General features: G+C 43.3%; 1 protein-coding gene across 1 annotated transcript in view; it reads right to left on the bottom strand.

The window, feature by feature from the left end:
* The window catches only part of CFAP44 (cilia and flagella associated protein 44), a 69,082-nt gene that overhangs the window by 24,534 nt on the left and 23,850 nt on the right, over nt 1-20,698 (bottom strand). The window contains exons 13-20 of the mRNA XM_075906631.2: nt 18,406-18,505; nt 16,947-17,041; nt 14,804-15,013; nt 14,254-14,364; nt 5,876-6,028; nt 3,619-3,840; nt 2,597-2,742; nt 1,305-1,575 (exon numbers count right to left, since the gene is read on the bottom strand). Of these exons, the coding sequence (XP_075762746.2) occupies nt 1,305-1,575; nt 2,597-2,742; nt 3,619-3,840; nt 5,876-6,028; nt 14,254-14,364; nt 14,804-15,013; nt 16,947-17,041; nt 18,406-18,505 (1,308 nt within the window). The remainder of the gene's footprint in view (nt 1-1,304; nt 1,576-2,596; nt 2,743-3,618; nt 3,841-5,875; nt 6,029-14,253; nt 14,365-14,803; nt 15,014-16,946; nt 17,042-18,405; nt 18,506-20,698) is intronic.

Genomic DNA, 20,698 nt, shown 5'->3' with positions numbered 1-20,698 from the left:
ACCCCCCAAAAATGGCACCTTTGCCCATGCAGCTGCATGTGCTGGTGTGCCTATGAACAACCCTGACAGTCATCTATTGATCCATCTCTGGCCCAGCCCCTCATACCCAGCGGCTCTCTCAGCTACCAGCAGGAGGGCTGCATTCTTCCTGCCCCCTCTCCAACACTCATGTTCTACTATTGGTTAGCTGGCCACTGAGCTAAGTGCTCCTTCCTGCCACACTGGAGGTGGAAAGGAAGTGGCTCTGTGCTGGCCCTCAGGAAGCCCCAAACCCCAGCATGCAGGGATGGAGGGAACAAGGGAAGCCCCAGCAGAAGCCATGTGGGGGAGAGAGGGGAGCAGGCAGCCTTAGGTAACTTTTGTAGGGCCCCATAAATTGTAAGGACAGCCCTAAGAGTCAAATCTGCTTATTTTGATGATTACATTAAGCTTATAGTAACTTTATTCCTGTTAGCCCTCTAAAACCGGCACAATTAAGGGACTTAACTAAATGTATTCCTAATTGTGTATCAATAGAATTGTTTACTAATTTCCAATCAGTTTCATCTGTGAAAATTCAGTAAGACTAACTGGGTAGCACAGAGGCTTTAAAGGTACTAATTTGGCTTAAGGAATCTTTATTTATAGTATTGGTGTATGAGAATGAAAGAACCTAGCTTGGCTCTCAGTTCCCACAGGATGTTTGTAGGTGTGGTAAATTTTAAAAAAATCTTCCTTTACTTATAAATTGAGAAACCATGGTTCAAAAACCATTGATAAAAATAAACATAGTGCCTAATGATGCCAGTTTTTCAGTTTCTCAGTGTAAAACTGCATTTTAATAAAAAAAAAAAGTACAGAACAGAGAGAAAATCTGCCAGGTGATGATTAACTAAGAGATACTAAGAGCACATATATATCAACAGAATCAACTTTTAGAATGAAGAAAAAAAGAACGGATTGGGGAAAGGGAAGTATTTACTTAGCCTATTATTTCAGGAACATTTGTAGAAAAATGGTGTGGCCTCCATCAAAGTCAACAGCTAGGGAAAGCGACATGCACCTACACGCTTAAATAGACATTTTGCTTGTGCTCAGATTTTCTAATTGCTTTGAAAGCTTAAGTTTTTGCCATCAGTGACCCACCATGCAAAAAGATTGGTTTTTGCATAGAAGTAATAATAAGCCCAGCATTACTTAGCATTAGAGGGTACTCTGCTAGTCACAGATTTGGACATATCCTGGAGAAAGAACTGTAATTCTTTTACCTATACACGAGTACACAATGCAAAAGAGTTAAGACATGTCTTCATTCAGTTACTTACTCTTGGAGAAGGCACTTTGGCTTTTAGCTCTCTTTGAATGTCCTCTGGAGACAGGATACTGAAGGTAAAGATGTTGCTATCTGCTCCACAGGTAACTAGGAACCGGTCATCATAACTCGAGTAGATTGCCTGGATTTGGCCATAATCATTGTCATGAATATTGAAGGACCAGTATCCATTCATCATGTCTGCTGAGAGGTCTTTGTCCTGGAGAGGATAAACTCGCACTGCTCCATCCTTCATCCCACAGAACATCAGTAGCTTGCTGGTGCTGTAAACAAAAGCTAAACAATTCTAGACACTGATCTAGACCAGTTAACATTACAACAGCAAAGAGCCAGTGACACTTGTGAAGCAAAGTTCTCACACACATATCACATGCCCTGCACAAGAAGGCAGTTAGAAAGCTAAGTGTCTGCACATGAACCTTCTGTGCATCAGGGAATTGGCTTCTGAACAGGCCCATGAGGTGGCAGAAAAAATCAATTTGGGGTGGACGAGGTGCAATACAGGGAGGACATGATTCTGTTGTGGCCATTATCCAGCCCACAGGCTGGATTAGCAGCTAAAGAGAGGTTGCACAGCAGCCATGCACCCTAGTTTGGGGTTAGGAGGTGACTTTTACCTCCCCACGCTCTACCCAAAAGTAGGAGAGGAGAAGACAGATGTAAATTACAGGAGTAAAATGGCATTCTTAGGGACAGATGAAGCCTGATTTCATAGGGTGGGGAGAGGACAAGGAGCTCTCTCCTCTACTTGTATAGTCTACATAACATCCAGTTCAAGCTGTATGCCTGGCACAAGAAGAGTCTGGGGATTGCTCCCTCCACATTCACTAAAAGGGGTGAGAGATGGATGGAAAGACATCCATGACTCCATCCCCCTATCCACTGGCCCAGAGAGCAAGACCAGTTCACAGAGATAGTAGGCTGCACTGTCCTAGGAAGTAGCAGCAGAACTTCCCCAATCCATGGCTGTGTTTTAAAGGCACAGTTGAGCTCCAAGCATTCAAAAAAAAAGTGAGCATTTTCACCACAAACAATTTTTAAAAGAAAAAATAATGTATTTTACACATCTGTACTCACAAATCCTACTAATCAGGAATCCTCACTCTAGTAATGAATTAACACTAGGTGACAGGAAATAAAGCAAAATTGATCTTGAACTCTTGCACATGGATATTGATCCATACAATGAAAGAAACCAGGGGAATATATTTAAATATCTCCAGAGTCCAGTTCCTCAGGTAGGTTAGTACAAAGCAGTAAGTTATAGTGCATAAGCTCTTTTACCAGAAAGAGATCCTTTGGATGGAGTTGTCCTCTGTGTTCTCCATAGGAATCACATCAAAGGGCTCATCTTGTCTGCTTTCAGGGGATATGTGGTCCTGAACTTGGGAGAATGCACAGTGGTAGAGATAACCAGAGTCATAACCACCCTAAAGAAAGAAGGACCGTGAAGAAGAGATGAGGAAAGGGCACTCAAGTAAGTATCCAGGAAAAACGTAGTTTCATGAACAATTGCTCTTTTCTTAATGAATGTGTTGCGTGTGAAGAATGCCAGACTAAAAACACCTGGAAATTGTTTATACGTTCACCGTTATCAGTAGAGTTACAAGCTATTGCCATTCCTCTGTGTCCCACCAATGTGCTTCAGTCCTGGCCTCAAAGGACCATCAACTACTGGGAAGGAAAGAGTTTAGTCTCCAGGTGCAGTCAGTCTTTGACCTCTCTCTAGAGAGCACCACCAAGGCTATGTCTACACAGTAGCGTTATTTCAGAGTAACCTCAGTTATTCCAAAATAACATAGTGCACATCTATAAAACAAGCCCGTTATTTCAAAATAAATTCTAAATAATTGGCTTCTTACTTTGACTCCTATAACCCTAATTGTACGAGGAGTAAGGGAAGTCGGGGGAAGAGTGCTCTATTTCGAAATAACTGCTGTGTAGACAGCACCAATAGTCAAAATAAGGTATTTCAACTTAAGCTATGCAATTAGCGTAGCTTAAGTTGCATAGCTTATTTCGAGTTTAGTCCTGCTGTGTAGATGTGCCCCAAGAATGCCATTTGGAACAATACTGTAAAACGATTTCACAAAGACCACAGAGCACTCACATTAAGCACTAGATCTTCACTGAGCACTTAGATATCATCAAGTCTGGGGCACATATGAACTTAGTCCCTGAGGCAAAAGGTTTTTATTCCAAATACCAGTTCTCTAAGCCATCTCATCCCCAAGTCCATGAATCTTATTGTCTTTACACTTTACAATCCCTTCCTCAAATCAAAAATGAAAGAATGTTTAATTTACCAAGGAGAGCCAGAATTTCCCTGGTGCTGAATAAAACCCGCAGACAATGGGGCTGGGCTCCTTTGGGATGTAGATGGGTGGCAGTGGTTCCTCTTCCACAGGCTCTGCCTCTGGTTCTTCTTCTATCTCCATTCCCATATCCTGCTGTTTCTTTATCCAGGCCAATCTTGCTTTCTCCTCCTCCTGTTTCTTTTTCTCTCTGCGCTCAATCTCCTCTTCTCTCTGTTACAGAAAGCAGTGAAAAATGAGTCATGAAACCAGTGCACTATTGACTGAAAGGCTCTCATGGTAAAAATGCTAGAAATTAAGGAATTATTCCTTGCAACTGAATAGAGATCAAGCCTGACTATACAATCCCATAGTGTACACTACAGAGGTGTGAAATGCAGCACACACTAAAATGCTGTGCTGTAATTGTCCATATATGCCCTGCTAGCACAAACTAAAAGGTAGATCTTTCTTGTTAACATAGTCCTGTTAACCTTTTAGTTCAAGCTAGCAGAGTCCACATGCAATAGTTACATCACAACACTCTGGTGCACCCTGCAATTCACACCCCCATAGCCCTCACTGCAGGACCTACCTAAACAAGTTCGTCATACCTCATTTGAAGCTGCAGTGGGAATCTTCCTGTTCCTTCCTTCTCTTATATTCTGCCTCACAAGACTAATGAAACAGCAACCACTCTCCACATGTTGAATTCAGGTTTTTCCCAAACCAATGAATCTTTCTGTTGGCCAGAGGGTTTGCTTAACAGCATTGGAAGGTTGTCAATTCATGGATTGGATGCCCTACTTAAGTAGTCTTCCCACAGCACCCTTCACATCTACACAGCACCCTTAGCTCGAAATAAGCTATGATTTTAATGCTATTTTAAAATAGCTTATTTCATAATTTGGCTCTGTCTACACAGTGCCAAATTTTGAAATAACTCGCTATTCAGAAATTCCCCTTAACCCTTGTGGAATGAGGGTTACGAGGATGTCATATTTCGAAATAACAGGCTGCTTCAATCGACACAGAATAGCTATTTCAAGATACTTCTGGTATCCCGAAATAGCTCCACAGTGTAAACGTACCCTTACTTGCCCAAAAGTAAAAGGGATAATACTGGAGACTTACATTCAGATTTCCATATGGCATAGCTCTGTATTACCATATGGCATGGCATTGTGCTCAAACACAAGTTTAAACTGAAAACAAAGTGTTTGTAATAACCTTCCTTCTGAACATTGAATTGAGATGTACTGCAATGGCCAATTTATACAACTTTTTAAAATTGCATGTTATTAAAAATTATCTTAGCATAAATAAGTGTCAAATATCAAGCTACAACAGGCTTTTCCCAGGAAAATCTTAGCTTTGTAAGGACACCAAAGAGATATCTTCTTCCTGTTACTGAATTTCCTCCTGGTCACTTTGTGTGCTGGGGTTTTGCCAGATCTTTAACAAAACATCAAAGTAGTAGTTAAAAATCTCTGAAAATACAGTTGAGAATGGAAACACCATAACACAAGAGAGCAGATGTAATATTGGTAGTTTGAGCATTGACTATGAGAAAGTGTTTTCTTCCTAAGCCTACCACTGTGTTACTTTTCAGTTTTCTAAAATACCCACTAGCGAAACTCCACTATGTAACTCCATTGCTATCTAGGTGCTGCCCATGTTTATACCAGAAATGAATCTGGCCACAAGCATCTTCAAAGGAGCTAGTCCTCATTCAGAAATGCATAAATGTCATTCAGTGATAGCTTTTTATATTAATATAGCCCAGAGTTATCACAGCACACAGAAAAAAATATCAGAAATATTTAACTGGTGAAAAACAACCATATTTCATCTCAGATTAACTTAAAAGTGGCCGAATGTATGTTTATTAAACTGAGATTGGGCATGACAAATTACAGCTGTAAGGATGCTTTTGAAAATTAAAAGACTGAAAATATATTTTAGAATGGAAGTGACATTAAATTTAACTCTACCATCACTAGTGTAATCCTATAACATACATGCATTATCAGCTATATGTTATTCCTCAATTCCACTTTTTATCTCCATGAATTAGTGATAACATATTTTCCAAATGATGAAGCAAAGCCATGAGTAGGCTGTGCTTAGTCACTCTTTATGACTGGCTCAACTAGAACGCTGCATTCAGGCCTACGAAGACTAGCAACTTGAGTGGAATAGTTTTGCACTGTATGGCTACTCATAGCTGAAGGCTTCACATTCAATTCCTCATAGGACAGTTATTTACCTTGATCCGGGATTTAATGCTGCAGAAATGGAAATACTGTGTGGGCAGGTCTTTGATCTCATAAGTGGTCTCTGTATCCTGTTCTCTAAGGATAGGAGAAGGAACCTGAAGAGCAAAGCCATTCTCACAGAGCACAAGCAGCATGCTGTCTGCCTGTAGAACAGCACATAGAACACGAGCATTAGGCAGACATATGGAACAGAGAGAGAGAAAGGGTAAAACTAAAGGTCAAAAGTTGACACGTCATAAAGTTAAAGGCACGCCAGTCAACATTCACTGTATCTGATTATTTAAATGGTCACATCTCCATCATAAATCAGAAAATCTCACCCATTTTATGTATCCTATGCAACGCTAATCATCTGAAGAGGTCTACTACACACAGTACAGTTACATTTTTGGAATTGTTTAGACTGAGAGCAGCATGATGATGATCAGTGTCACAGGGTGACTGGTCTCTTAAAATGAAGCAAGTCCAGTGCCTCTGTGAAAGTGTAGATGCTCCCAGTTGGCCAATTAAAAAGGCAGAGCAGTGCCTGGTGCTATAAAGGATGAGAGGGACCAGGTCTGTAGGGAAGGCTAGAGTGGGGTTGACTGACCTCCCAAAGGTCAAAAGGCAGGACCAGAGAGTTAAAGATAGAAGAGCAGCTGGGCTACGTCTAGACTACATCCCTTTTTCGTAAAAGGGATGTAAATTAGACGTATCGCAATTGCTAATGAAGTGGGGATTTAAATCTCCCCCGCTTCATTAGCATAAAAATGGCTGCTGCTTTTTTTTCCCCGCACGGAGCTTTGTCGGAAAAAAGCGCCAGTCTAGACGCTGATCTTGCGGAAAATAAAGCTTTTTCCGAAAGATCCCTTATTTCATAGAGGGATAAGGGATCTTTCGGAAAAAGCTTTATTTTCCGCAAGATCAGCATCTAGACTGGCACTTTTTCCCGACAAAGCTCCGTGCAGAAAAAAAGCAGCAGCCATTTTTATGCTAATGAAGCGGGGGAGATTTAAATCCCCGCTTCATTAGCAATTGCGATACGTCTAATTTACATCCCTTTTACGAAAAAGGGATGTAGTCTAGACATAGCCCCAGAGAACTGGAGCTGAGTATCAGACAGGGCTGACAAGGAGAACAATGGAAGACCTACCTGATGGCCTGTCTGAGATGAGTGGTTAACAGAACAGAGGGAGTGATGGATATTCCACTGGTGAGGATGAACTCCCAGCAGAAAGGTTTGGAGAATATGGGTATCATTCTGCTAGGAAAAGTAGGGGTACACTTGAACTGGAATGGTTTGGCTGGCTGTACTGGACAAAAAAATAACCCATGGGTGGTAGAAGAGGCCAGAATGAAGTACGTGCTATGTTGATGGACTTGTTGTGTGTTATAAGGACTACAAGTCCTGGGGGTAATAATGGACTAAGAACATAAGAACAGTTAGATCAGAGCTTCCTCTAGCCCAGTATCCTGTCTTCTGACAATGGCCAATGCCAGATACCTCAGAGGGAGTGAACAGAACAGGTAATCAAATGATCCCTCACCTGTCACCTATTCCCAGCTTCTCACAGAGGCTAGGGCCACCATTGCTACCCATCCTGGCTAAAAGCCATTGATGGACCTATCCCTCCATGAATTTATCTAGTTTTTTGTTGTTGTTTTGGGGAGTTGGGTTTTTCTTTTTTTTGAACCCTGCTAAAGTCCTGGCCTTCACAACATCCTCTAGCAAGGAGTTCCACAGGTTGACCGTGCATTGTATGAATACTTCTGTGACAGGATGTCTGCCCCCCGCACTGGGCCCTTTAACAGGTTAAAACCCAGTCATGGGTGAGGGCTGGAGCCATGGAGCAAGCAGCTGCAGCAGATAGCAGCTGATTAAGCCCAGCTGAGGGGAGTATAAATAAAGGCTCATGGCAACAAGGAGGAATACTCTTGCTCTGGCTGGGGAGTAGGAGGGATCTAGCTGCTAGAGAAGCTAGAGGTTTCCTGATTTGGAGCAGGGCTGGGGAAAGTTCAGGTAGAGCTGTGGAAGCTCTGGCCAGGCAAGCTCCCAGGCTGCAGGGCCTGAAGCAAGGCCTCGGGGTACTAAGGCTGCATGGAGGCAACCAGGCTAGGAAAAGCAGTAGGCCCACATCCCTTGCCAATGATGAGCAGATATTTCAGACTACAGTTTGCCCCTGTGTCACGGGCTAGATGAAGACTGGCAGTGGGTCACTGAGGCAAGGTGGGCATAGAAGGATTGGGGGTTTCCAGAGGGGGAGGATTCCAGAGTGTGAGGGCATTGTAGTTGGGCAATACCCAGGTAGGAGGATGCTGTGGTCTGGGAGAGGTGTGGGCCTTGACATAGAGTGGTGAACAACAAATAACAGGGGGTGAGACACCAGCCTGAGAGGGGCACTCCATCACCAAATATGCTAATTCCCTGAGTGAACAGCAGGAGGCACCCTTGGTGAGTCTGCCCTGTGACAACTTCTTCTTTGTTTTAAACCTGCTACTATTAATTACGTTTGGTGACTCCTAATTCTTGTGTTATGGAAACAAGTACATAATGTATTTACTTTCTCCACACCAGTCATGATTTTATAGACTTATCATATCCCCTCTAGTCTCCTCTCTTCTAAGCTAAAAAGCCCCAATTTTATTAAACTCTCCTCATATGGCAGCTGTTCCAAACTCCTTTTCTGAACTTTTTACAATGGCAAGGTATGTTTTTTGAGATGAGGCAACCACAGCTGCATGCAATAGTCAAGATGTGGGTGTACCATGGATTTATATCAAAGCAGTAAGAGACTGTGTGGTAGTCCCTAGAAGCCTTAAAAGAAAAAGTGGGACTATACCTAGAGTTTTAGGGTGTCTAGCTGCAAGAAGGTGCTCAGGGAAGAAGAGGAATCATTCCCACCTTATAAGCCTGGCTTCTTTGCAAGATCCCCCTGAACTAAAAAGATTGGGTCAGGTTTTATTTGAATAAGCAACTGAAAGGATAAATGCTTTATCTGTACTATACATTATCTTTAAGATTGGGCTTGAAATCTGGGGGGGGGGGGGGGGCAGGGAAGGAAACAACTCTTATGGGACTTCTGGTCCCTGCTAGATCCCTGAAATGCCAATGTTGGAGGAATAGCTGAAATAGGAGGAAGAATTATCAAAACTTTTACAGTTGCAGTAAAGGTCAAGTTTGTGAATAGAGTTGTTTCCATAGAAGACCCCAGGGATGGGATGGGGGCCTGTTTATTTTATGTGAATTAATTCACCCAACCCTAACATGTTCAAATGGAGCTGGTTGCAGTTGCTGTAGGAACCATGACTTAGAATTGTATATCTCTTGTGTATTTTAAAATCTATATCGTAGTTACATAATGTTCCTTTTTTTTTTAAATTTCCTCCTTTGCTCATACCAAAGAGAGAGAGAAATGAAAGTACCTTTGAGAGTTATAGGAATTTGAGCTGGAAGGAACTGAGTGGCTGGCTTGGCAGGATAGGAGATGACAAAAGGAAAGCCAGAGTGGCAGAAGAGGCCAGAGTGCAATATGTGCTATGTAGATGGACTTGCTGTTGTGTGTTAAGAACTACATCCCCTGGGAAAATGACATATGTAAATCAATATACTATGTTAGGAGGGTTTCCTCACCTAGCAGCAATGTTAGGATAGATACCTGTCACTTGTGGGCAGGAGGACAATTAGAAGACCCTGATGAGAGAGGGAGGAGATACTGGTGTTCGTCAGGTATACAAGCAGCAGGTTGTCATCAAAGATGGGTTTGCTAGTATACCTCTATTGGTGTGTGTATATATACCTATACTCAGAGGCATTTCATCCATAGGATGGCTTGAGGTGGCAGCCCCAGGCCCTGCACTTTTGAAGTCCTGCAGTGGCTGCCCCAATTGTCCTATGGATGGGAGGGACCCAGGAGATTACAGGGGGCCTGGCATGGCAGCAGTAGGGGTGGGATCTGAAGCAGATGGCCCCAGGGCTCTTTACTATCTGCTGCTGCTGCTGAAAAGCAGGGCACAGCAGGCTAGGAAGGCAGCAGGGTGGGGTGGCGTGGCGTGGAGTAAGCTGCAGGGCCACTCCAGCTCCCATTGCCCACATGGGAGTGGGGGAACACACCCTGCTGCTGAGCCAAGTGCCCATTATACCCCAGGCTACATTGCTCTGGGGATGGGACAAGAGGTGAGGCGGGACATAGAGTTGCCCTGGACCTGGTGCACTGTGGGTGGTTGCTCTGGATAGCTTTGCCTATACTGGCAAATTCAAGAGCAGAGATGCCACTTATAGCAGCCAGAGAATCCTATTTCCCCGAATAGCTTATATCATTTCCCTATACAAAACAAGCTATCCTGGCTAAAGGGCTTTTTTTTTTTTAAACCAGTATAACTGAGTCTACACTTATGTTAATAGAGATCAAAGGAAATGCTGACTGAATAGTTTTTGTCTGCCTATATCCTGTAGTTTACTATTGCATCTATGTTACGTATACCCAGTAACACTAGATTGAAGGTGTGTTGATGTACGATTGTAGTTAGATGGGTTAAAACTTCAAGAAAACTAATGTATTGTTACCAATAGGCTATGTCTAGACTGGCATGATTTTCTGGAAATGCTTTCCGTTAAAAGCATTTTCGGGAAAAAGTGTCTAGATTGGCACGGACGCTTTTCCGCAAAATCACTTTTTGCGGAAAAGCGTACGTACCAATCTAGACGCGCTTTTCCACAAAAAAGCCCCGATCGCCATTTTTGCAATCGGGGCTTTTTTGCGGAAAACAAATCTCAGCTGTCTACACTGGCCCTTTCGCGCAAAAGCGACTTTTGCCCTAACGGGAGCAACATAGTATTTCCGCAAAAAGCACTGATTTCTTACAGTAGGAAGTCAGTGCTTTTGCGGAAATTCAAGCGGCCAGTGTAGACAGCTGACAAGTTTTTCCAGAAAAGCGGCTGACTTTTCCAGAAAAACTGGCCAGTCTAGACACAGCCATATTGTTTTCACTTATCTCTTTCTATTATACTATGCTAACAGGCAATTGTATCAAGTATATTCTTGTAATTAAATAACCCATTGCATGCAGATGAAGCCTTGGGGAAATGCAAAAGAAGAGGAGTGTTAACTTTAAAGCAAGAGCCATTGTATTCAACAATGGGAAATCAGAGACTGAATCTGTATTTACTACAGGTTGGACCTCCCTGTGTCCAGGACCTGAGTGGTTCTGAACCATGGAGTTTGCCAGATCAGTGGAGGTCAAAGCTCCTCTCCAGGCTGTGGGCATCCCTGGAGTCTGGGCTTCCCTTCCCTGCTGCTGGCTCCTTGTCTGGGCTCCCAAGATCAGCCTCCTTGGTCTAGGATTTCCCCCATGCTACCTCCGGCTCCTCTCCAGCAGGATTCCTGGTGAGGCTGGGGCCTCCCACTGCCGCTGAGGTTCTGGGCTGGGGCTTCCCTCTGGCTGCTGCTGGCCCTGCTCCCGTTGGGGATCCCCCGGCTGCCACTGGACCTGCTTCCACCTGAGATCCTGGCTGGGGATTCTCTATACCCACCGCCAGCTCAGCTGCCACCAGCGTTCCTGACTGGGGTTCCTGTCAGCCGCTGCAAGGGGGTCCCTGGTCCGGGGCTCCCCATGGCTGGATTCCTCACCCACTGCAGGACTAGCATCTGTCAGCCCAGCTGGGGCTCTCCAGCACTCACGGGGACTCCCAGCTGGCTTGTGCACTTTGTCTCCAGGGCTTTCCTTCCAGACCATGGATGTTGTCAGACCAGAGAGTCCCGGATGTGGGATGTTCGACCTGTATTCATCAAAACCCACATGGGTGAAGACACTGTTTGAGTATTTTCCGGAGATTCCTTGGGGAATCCTTGGGACTTCCCCCAGGATTGGGTAGCCCACACTGGTGCATTAGCTCCCCTATTGTCTCCTTACAGGGGTAGAGCACACAATCTACTAGCCTGCCCTTCCCTCCCTCCCTTCCCAGATTCTGATATGCAAGGGGGATGTGGGGAATGTCTTTATCCTTCTCAGTAAAGAGCTGCCTCGCTTGCCTTACTTTTCACTTATGTACAATCCCTGACTGACTTTCATGCAGGTCAGCAGCCCCTGACACAAAAAAGGTGCCCCACACTTGGGCTAATCTGTTTGGGCACTTACAGGGAAGCATTCCAGATGCAAGACAGAGATCCCCAGAGTTATTCTGGGTGACCCTATGAGACTTTTAGAAAGCTAGCAGATAACTACAGTATTGCTATAACTTGGATTTACAAACTCTGACTCACCGGTTAATATATTTTATCTGCCTTAACCTCTCAATTCTAATTTATTTCTCTTAGCTAATACATTTTTAGTCTAATTGGTGAGCAGCATCATTTTTGGGGTAAGATACAGAGTACCAATTGATTTGGGATAAGTGACTAATGGCTTAGGACTGGGGGTAACATAATGTGATGCGACTTTTGGTTTATATAGCCTTTTATCTCACAATCCAGTTTGTCTGCAAGGAAAGATGGACTAGAGAGCCTAAAGAGGTCGAAGGTGCTGGAATACACATTTATTGCTGTCTTGGTGAAATCAAAACAAAATATACCATGAGTTTAGAGTGTCAAATAGGGCAGAAAATCTGACCTGAGATCAGCACTCACAGTTGTAAGCTACTCCAGACAATAACATGACAATCTAAGCTACAGCTTTTTGACAGTTGATAAACTTTATAAAGAACCATACACCCCCAATCAACATTGTTACCTTGAAAAAGCTTCTAGGATAGACCTGGCTGCTTATACTCTTGAAATCTTGGTTTTAATAACAAAACTCTATTTGAATTAGTCGTAGTAATGGCATTGGAGCTTGAGTTCAGAGAAACACCCAAAAAGGTTTGCTTTTGATGCTTTGAAAACTTTGTTTACATTTGCAAATGCCTATTTGAACATGGGCAACAGGCACAGCTGCTGTTCAAATCAATTCTTTTCAAATGAAAACTAAGCCTTAAAAGTTTCACTCAGCAGATCTGGAGGCCTGTTTCTCTCATGGGAGCCAATTAAAACAGGTGGTGGCCAAGTTTTAGGTGGCTTCTAGAGTTCTACACAGCACCCTTACCTATAAATGACGCAAATGAGATGTTTTAAAATAGCTTCTTTCAAAATCTGGCACTGATTACAAAGTGCCAGATTTCAAAATAAGGCACTATTCCGAAACATCCCTTATCCCTCATGCAATGAGGTTTTCAGGGATGTCAGAATAGCAAGCCCATTATATTTCAATGTAACGAGTTTGCTCTTAAGACGCATGTAAGGGACAAAAGGAGTGCTGACTAATGGGTTAAACTCAGGTACCTAGCAAAGGATTGCTAGGGTTGAAATTTGAATTGGATATAGGTTCCCTGCCTGACTTCTTGTAGGGGTGGGGAGAGAAACCAGGACCTGAGAGACACGGAACGATTTAAACTTAGGCAGGACTGCCATGTTCGCATGGAATTCAGGGCATGGGAGTGGACCGAACAAAGAGAAAATTAGACATAAGTAACAGGGAAATGTGAATCCAGTCATGTTCAGGGTAAGTTTTTCTTTATTTTGTGGCTTGGTTTGAACTGCTGTATGATTCTATGCCTCCCTTTACCATCTAAGCATTGTTCCAGAGATCTTTCTCTGTTTTAACTTTGTTTTCCTTAGTTGCTCTGTAACATCTAGCAACCAACTATGCTTTCTGAAGTTTTTTTTGTAATAAACACTACTTTTAAGGTGGTGATTTGATTCTTGTGTCTTGGAAGGTCGGTCTGTGTGTATCTGCATGCCTCTGACCGAGAGGTCAGCTACCAGAGACTGTAGCTTGTTTTTCTCTTTTTCAAGCTCCTTTGGAGCAAAAGAATTTGGGACAAGAGCTTGGGGTACCCCTGGGGATGATTTCAAGCATTTGCCCCTGGTTTTTTAGGGATCAAAAAGCACTTGATGGTGACAGCAATTCCCCAAAATCTGTTATGATTCTGGGGGGGGGGGGGAATTTTGTAACCGGTGCCTGTAGGAGCAAGGTTTTGAAGCTCTCTTGCGGGCCCTCACCTTCTGCACTCAGAGTGCCAAAGTAAGGAATAGCTCTGACAATGTGGAATAGCTATTTTGGGATACCAGAGGTTATCCCGAAAGAGCTCTGCTGTTTAGATGTAGCCTGGGTGACCCTGCATGCTGTTGCTCAGCTCTGAAATATTTTTAACTGCCTGCCTGGGAGGATGATTGTTTAGTAATCATTCTCATCCTGAAATGGCATGAAGAGTATGGCAGCAAAGTGTCTGTAATATATTGCTTAAAAGAGAGTCTTCATCCTTAAGATAACAATGTAGGCTAGAACATCAGTGTATTGAAACAGCTTCTTTTAAAAATATATTCAAGCACCGGGGGGGGAGGAATTCACCACTCACGTGAGAAGGTGGAGACCACTGTAATGCCTGCACAGGTCCAGGGACACAAATGTATCCAATTGGCTCATATTTGTCTTCAACAGCAAAGAAGAATACTGTTTTGTCACTACTCTGAGAAAAGACAACAAAAAACATGCATTTCAAGGTTTTCAAAACATTTCACAAACATGCCCACTTCAAAGCTACACATTCCTCATCTCAATGCTGTGCATTCCCAATATTTGTAAACCAATATAATGCCCTCCTAATTGGCTAGACCAGCTACTTAGATCCACCAGAGATACAGAAAATGTGATCATTCTAGGCACTGTTGTTCTTTCCCAAGTGCTTTAAAATCTTTTCTCGCTGGGCCTCTTTTGCTTGTGCAGGGGTCTAAACTTGTAATCCATAAAATCCTCCCTTCTCCAAGGTCAATGTGATTGTAAGGCTAAGAGTAGATCACAATAAGTCTCTGTGTGGCAGATATGAATGGATAAGTCAATAAATAAGCGTGATCATGTAATGTTGACACTTTTTTTATTTTGACATAATAAAAACAAGTCAGACCTACCCCTGTGGCGAGCATTTCCCCATTTCGTTCATATGCCAAGGCTGTAACTGCAGCAGTGTGGGGTTTAAAAGCTTGTTTCAGACGCATCTCTGCATTCCCTACATTGGTCCGTCCTGCCACAATGGCAAGCCCCCTGGGATCATAAACTTCAATAATGCGAACAACGCCATCTTCAAACCCAGCTGCAATTAGACCTCCTTTGGGATTTACCTGTGAGTAGTGAAATTAACAACACTTGTATCTTCAGACAAATAACATGTGTTCAAGGGCAAGAGGAACCACTGTGATCACCTAGTTTGAGCTACATAATACAGACCATATCTTCCTCAATAATTCCTGTTTCTACCTAAGCATGTCTTTTAGAAAAACATCCTATTTTGATTTTAAAACGTCCTGTAATGAAGAAGCCACCATAAACCTTGGTCAGTTGTTCTGACAGTTAATTATTCTCATGGTTAAAAATGTACACTTTTTCCCAACTGAATTTGTCTAGCTTCAACAGACTCATAGTACTAGAACTGGAAGAGGAGACCTTGAGAGGTCGTCCAGTCCAGTCCCCTGCCCTCATGGCAGAACCAAGCACTATCTAGATCATCCCTGACAGATGTTTGTCTGTGTTCTTGAACATCTCCAGTGATGAAGATTCCAGAGCCGCCCTAGGCAATTCATTTCAGCGCTTCGCCACCCTGACAGTTAAGATTTTCCTACTGTCCAACCTAAACCTCCCTTGCTGACTTGTCCTATAATCAGAGGTTAAAGAGAAAAAAAATCTTCTTCTTTATTACACTTTTACGTACTTGACAGTTGGTAACACTTAATCCTGGCCTGCACAACATGCAGCCCGCAGGGGCTCACTGTGCAGCCCGTGACAACTATGGGCAGCACGACCCATCTGATCCGCCGGCTGGGCAGAAGAGCAGAGCGCTGCCGGGAAGGGGGAAGTGCAGTGATTCTTGCCGCTGGGCTGTCTGCATGCAGCTCTGGTGCGAGGAGGTGGGGTGTGAGCCAGGGGGTGGGACGCCAGGATGCTGGCGTGATGGTGTAATGTCACAGCTAGCAACCACCGGATTAAAGGCAGAAGTTGGGGAGGGGAAGGGGCTTGTGCTGAGGGGATGGGGGCATGTCAGGAGAAAGCAGAAGACACCAAGGGGCAGGGTGAAAGAGAGACAAATGCCAGGGGGTCAAGTTGTTTTTTGGTTTTTGTTTGGGTTTTTTTGGCTCAACAAAAATTTTAGCCGAATGTTTGGTATTTTTTGGGGAGAGCATCCTTACTTGCGGCCTGCAGCTGTTTTCTTTGGAGTAATATGGCCCTTGTCACTTTCCGAGTTGTGCAGGCCTGACTTAATCGTTGAATCTTGTTAAATCTTTGTCTGCTAGATTGAAGAATCCACTATCTAATATTTGTTCCCCATAGAGAGGTACTTATAGACTTGTCTAGTCATCTCCCCCTCCCCCTTTTTTGTTAAAATTCAATAGATTGAACTACTTAAGCCATAATTATAAGGCTTCCCAAGCCTTTAATCATTCTCATGGCTCTTCTTTGAATCCTTTCCAATTTACATCAACTTCATTCTTGACTAATGAACGCCTATAGCACCAGCGCCAAATACAGAAATAATGTCTGTATTGCTACTCAATATTCCCATTTATGTATCCAGGGATAGTTTTAGCCCTTGCTTTACACTACATCACCACACAGAGGTGTGAGTCACAGGGATGCTCGTGAGAGGTGAGTGCAGCCCTGTTACAGCAATTAATACTCTGTCTAGAATAGCATTGTTGTTCTTCAACTCAAGAGTATTTCCTGGCAGTGTCCACATTGCTCACCTTTACAAATCTATGGTGCTTGGAAAGCCAAGACAAATGAGACACGCCTATATATACACATCATACAATAAATCCACCCTCCTAATGCCCTAGAAAAATCCTCTATTAGACAAAAAGTTTGCTTGCTTGTGCATATTACAGTGTAGGAAGAAAAAAAATCCTAGACCTTTATTTTACCACTGTCAAATAATGTCACCAATGGTGATTCATGCAGGCTAATAATTTCATTAAAACCCTATGTCACGAACATCTGTGATTGCTATGAAATAGACACTTTGTGAATCCAAGTTAACATGCTGCAGTAGGGTAAACTTACCACTCGGGGTGCCCACATCAGGGCCGTTCCTCCCTGTTTAAATTTAATCTCTGCCAAGTGACAGTTGTCAATGAAATCATAGACACGCACTGAGTCTGTGTAAGACAGTTGGGGGGAGGAGGAAAGGAGACAAATTATTGCAAATAGCTTTGTATTTTTTCTTGAAAGATTACTTGTTAAAATTTATGGACAAATTTCTGATTCATCTTCATGAAAGAGTGGATGGAAAGTTAGTAATCTCTCTTTTTACATCAAAACTCACAACTGCAAGCACCTGGCTAATGGTTATATAGTACTGTAGCCTTGCTATCACAAAGGAAACACTAACTTTTATTAACTTTGCTAAATATTCACATCCAAGCGTAATCAGAGCTGAGAGAGTTGTGGAAATAACATATTCAGGGTGGCTATAAAGCGAGGAAGAATATGCCTCACTGGCCAACTGAGGTCATTCTTGAGTAATCAAAAAAGCAACAATGACATGTACTAAAAAGCCCTCTGCTGATAGCATAAGACTTAATGATATGGTGATACTTGGATTTGCCTTTTAGCAAAGTGATAAATGGGTTAAAATTGAGAAAAATCTGGATAACAGGCAATTTCACTTTAGCTGGAATTAATAGATTGTAGAAATACCTATTAGCACATAGAATTCAACAACAACCAGCAATCATCTTCATAGGTGTCAGTTTGGCCTAATTGGTAGGAATTCCGCCCTCAGGCCATAATGCATGGATACAGGTAATACACCATACATAATTCATGGCAGACAAGATCAAGTTTAAGTCTATGGCACTTTCTGAAAAGCATGAAGGATAATGTCAGTGAACTGGTCAATATCCTTTCCCTCTCTAACATGTTCTGATGTGAAGTGTTGAAAGGCTTGCTCAGGCATATTTTCATAGATTAAATAAATGTTCGTAATCCGGGCTAAACTATGGATGAGAACACGATGGCCGTTGCAAGTGCCAAGAAAAGCACAAATATTAATGGTCAGAATTGTTTATACAGTGCCATACATGTATGTAGTGCATTACAAAACAGAGCAAAAGATTATTTATTGACCCACACAAGTCTCGAATATTAAAGTTATTTAAACAAAATTATCTCCTTTTTTTTGTTGTTCTTTCACAGCGAACAAAGTTTGTAAAGTCATAGTCAGACTCTTTCAACTGAAAACCTCATTCTTGAGATCAGACACTCCTTGGACTTTACTTAGCTTCAACCCATTAATCATCTCTTGTAATTATTAAAAAAACTGTCCCCAGGAATAATGGCCAACTGGGAAATATCTTTGCAAAGTAAAGACAATTCCACTACAACTGCAAACTAAAAACATTAGTTTAAAACAATGATTCCACAATGAGCCTGAGACTGCAATCCTACCCGAGACTGCAATCCTACCCTTATAAGTTAATAGCTTCCGTGGAAGAAAGGGAAGAGCTGAACTTGTACTTACGGTCAAGTGCAGTAGTGGCCATGAGATATGTGACAGGAGAGACAGCCATGGCTTCAATCTTTCCAGAGTGAAAGGTAAACAAGCACTCTGGATCATGGGTCTACAAAGAAATCAGAACAGACTTCTTCTATGTTCAGAGACTGAAAACATTGTGGCTTATGCCTCATCATAAAATGGGTATCTAAATAAATAAACATGCAAAATCTGCCTACATCTATTGCATACAAAAATGTGGTGTTTGTACATGCAACTGATACACATGAATATAGTTCCCTTTTGTACCTGTAAATGCTCATTTTGGTTGTACAACAGGTGCATATGCCAATTTTTAAAGACATATTAAGCACCTTAATTTAAAAATATGGTATCAGATGTGTCAAAAGAAAGATGTATACAGGCAGTCCCCGGGTTACATGGATCCGACTTACATTGGATCCCTACTTACAAACGGCGTGAGGCAACCCCGCACTAGCTGCTTCCCCCCAGCAGACCAGGGAGACGCGAAGCTAGCGCCCCCCCCCCAGCAGACCAGGGAGATGTGGAGCGGCTTTTCTCAGCAGACACCACAGCTTGAGAATAAAGGACTGAGGGAAGTGAGGTGTGGGAGAATAAAACTGAGCTCTAGAGAAATGTTTGGCTAGAGTTTCCCCTACAATATGTACCAGTTCCGACTTACATACAAATTCAACTTAAGAACAAACCTACAGTCCCTATCTTGTACGTAACCCAGGGACTGCCTGTAATATATTATATTGAGGTACCATGCCTGGAGATCAAATTCATAAGAGAAAACTATTACTTTGAAAACTGAGAAAATGACCTTAAGCCAAGGGCTTTATAGTTCACTAGAAATCTTTTCCCAACCCAAGAAAAATAGGGCTCCCTATATATATATATATATATCTTTTTGCAACAACAGTGCTGCAGTTTCATTTATCTGCTGCTATATGGTCTGTTTGGTGTAATTTTTGATCAAACACTAAGGGTGTGTCTAGACTGCGCAGTTACTATGGAATAATTACTGTTATTCTGGAAAAACAATACTAGCGTCCACACAGCAATTGTGTTATTTTGAAAGAAAATCAAAATAACGGAGGACTTTTTCCGACATTGGTAAACCTCATTTCATGAGGAATAATGCCTCTTTCAAAAAAGTTCTTTCAGAAGAAGGGGAGTGTGTATACTCCATTTCTGCTATGTTGAAATAGCTCTTTACCAGGGCCATTCTAAGTTACAGTAATTACTCATTTAACACGTGCCCGCTTAACACGTTTTTGAGATGAGCACACGTTTTGTGCTCATGTGACTTGCTCATCTATCTTTTTTTTTTTAAGGAACGTTTTTTTGAACAACACGACCATCCCCGAAATAACACGAAAAAAAAAATCAAGTGGTGGACTACTTCGTGCAGCAGTATAAATTGTGAAAACAGTGATAATACAGTAGACTTATGATAATCCGGGATACCAGGAGGTACTATAAAGAGGCTGTGATGGGTCTGCCGGGACCCGCACTGCATCTGGCGAGGGACGGTCGGTGTGGAACGGTGCGGCAAGCGGCGAGCCCTCTGCAGCTTTGCAGGGAGGCGGGGGAAGCTCCGTGCAGCCGCTGGCGACAGGTCGGCTGGGGAAACCCAGCCGCTGGCCTGCAAGCGGGGGTGGAGGAGAGGGGGCAAGGCATCCGGGCTACCTCGCCCCCTCTTCTCTGCCCCGGCTTGCAGGCTGGTGGCTGGGTTTCCCCAGCCGGCCTGTCACCGGCAGCTGCGCGGGGCTTCCCCCGTCTCCCTGCAAAGCAACAGAGGGTTCACCGCTCGCCGTTCCCCTCCCTCCCCTCGGTAGATGCAGTACAGGTCCTGGCAGACCCGTCACGGGGGCATGCTCACAACCCAATCCCCCTCCCCTCTCCTCCTCTTCCCTTCCCCAGAGCCAAACACCTCCCCTCCCTACTGTAACCCAGTCCCCTTTCTCCCCCAACCTTATGTCCCAGTCCCAAGGCAGCTGCCTGTGCTCAGCTGCCGTCTGCTAGCAAGTGCAGGCTGGAGCTGCGAGTGCACATGCGGCTCACAGCAGCTCGGCCGAGAGAACAGCTGACCGGAGCACTTCTGGGTTCCAGTTGATGCTGGACAATTGGACAAAACTGGACAAGTTTTACTGTACAGTACATCGTCTAATGTTGACATTGGCAACTCAGCACCAACAGAAAATTGACTTCTACACCAGCGCTTGAAATGCAACCCCCACCTTTTCCATTATTTTCAATGGGAAAATCAACCCCACATAACATGTTTTCGCTT

The sequence above is a fragment of the Pelodiscus sinensis genome, chromosome 1, assembly GCF_052426305.1.
Source record: "Pelodiscus sinensis isolate ZL-2025 chromosome 1, ASM5242630v1, whole genome shotgun sequence".
NCBI lineage: Eukaryota > Metazoa > Chordata > Testudines > Trionychidae > Pelodiscus > Pelodiscus sinensis.
This window is presented reverse-complemented; position numbering and strand designations above follow the sequence as displayed.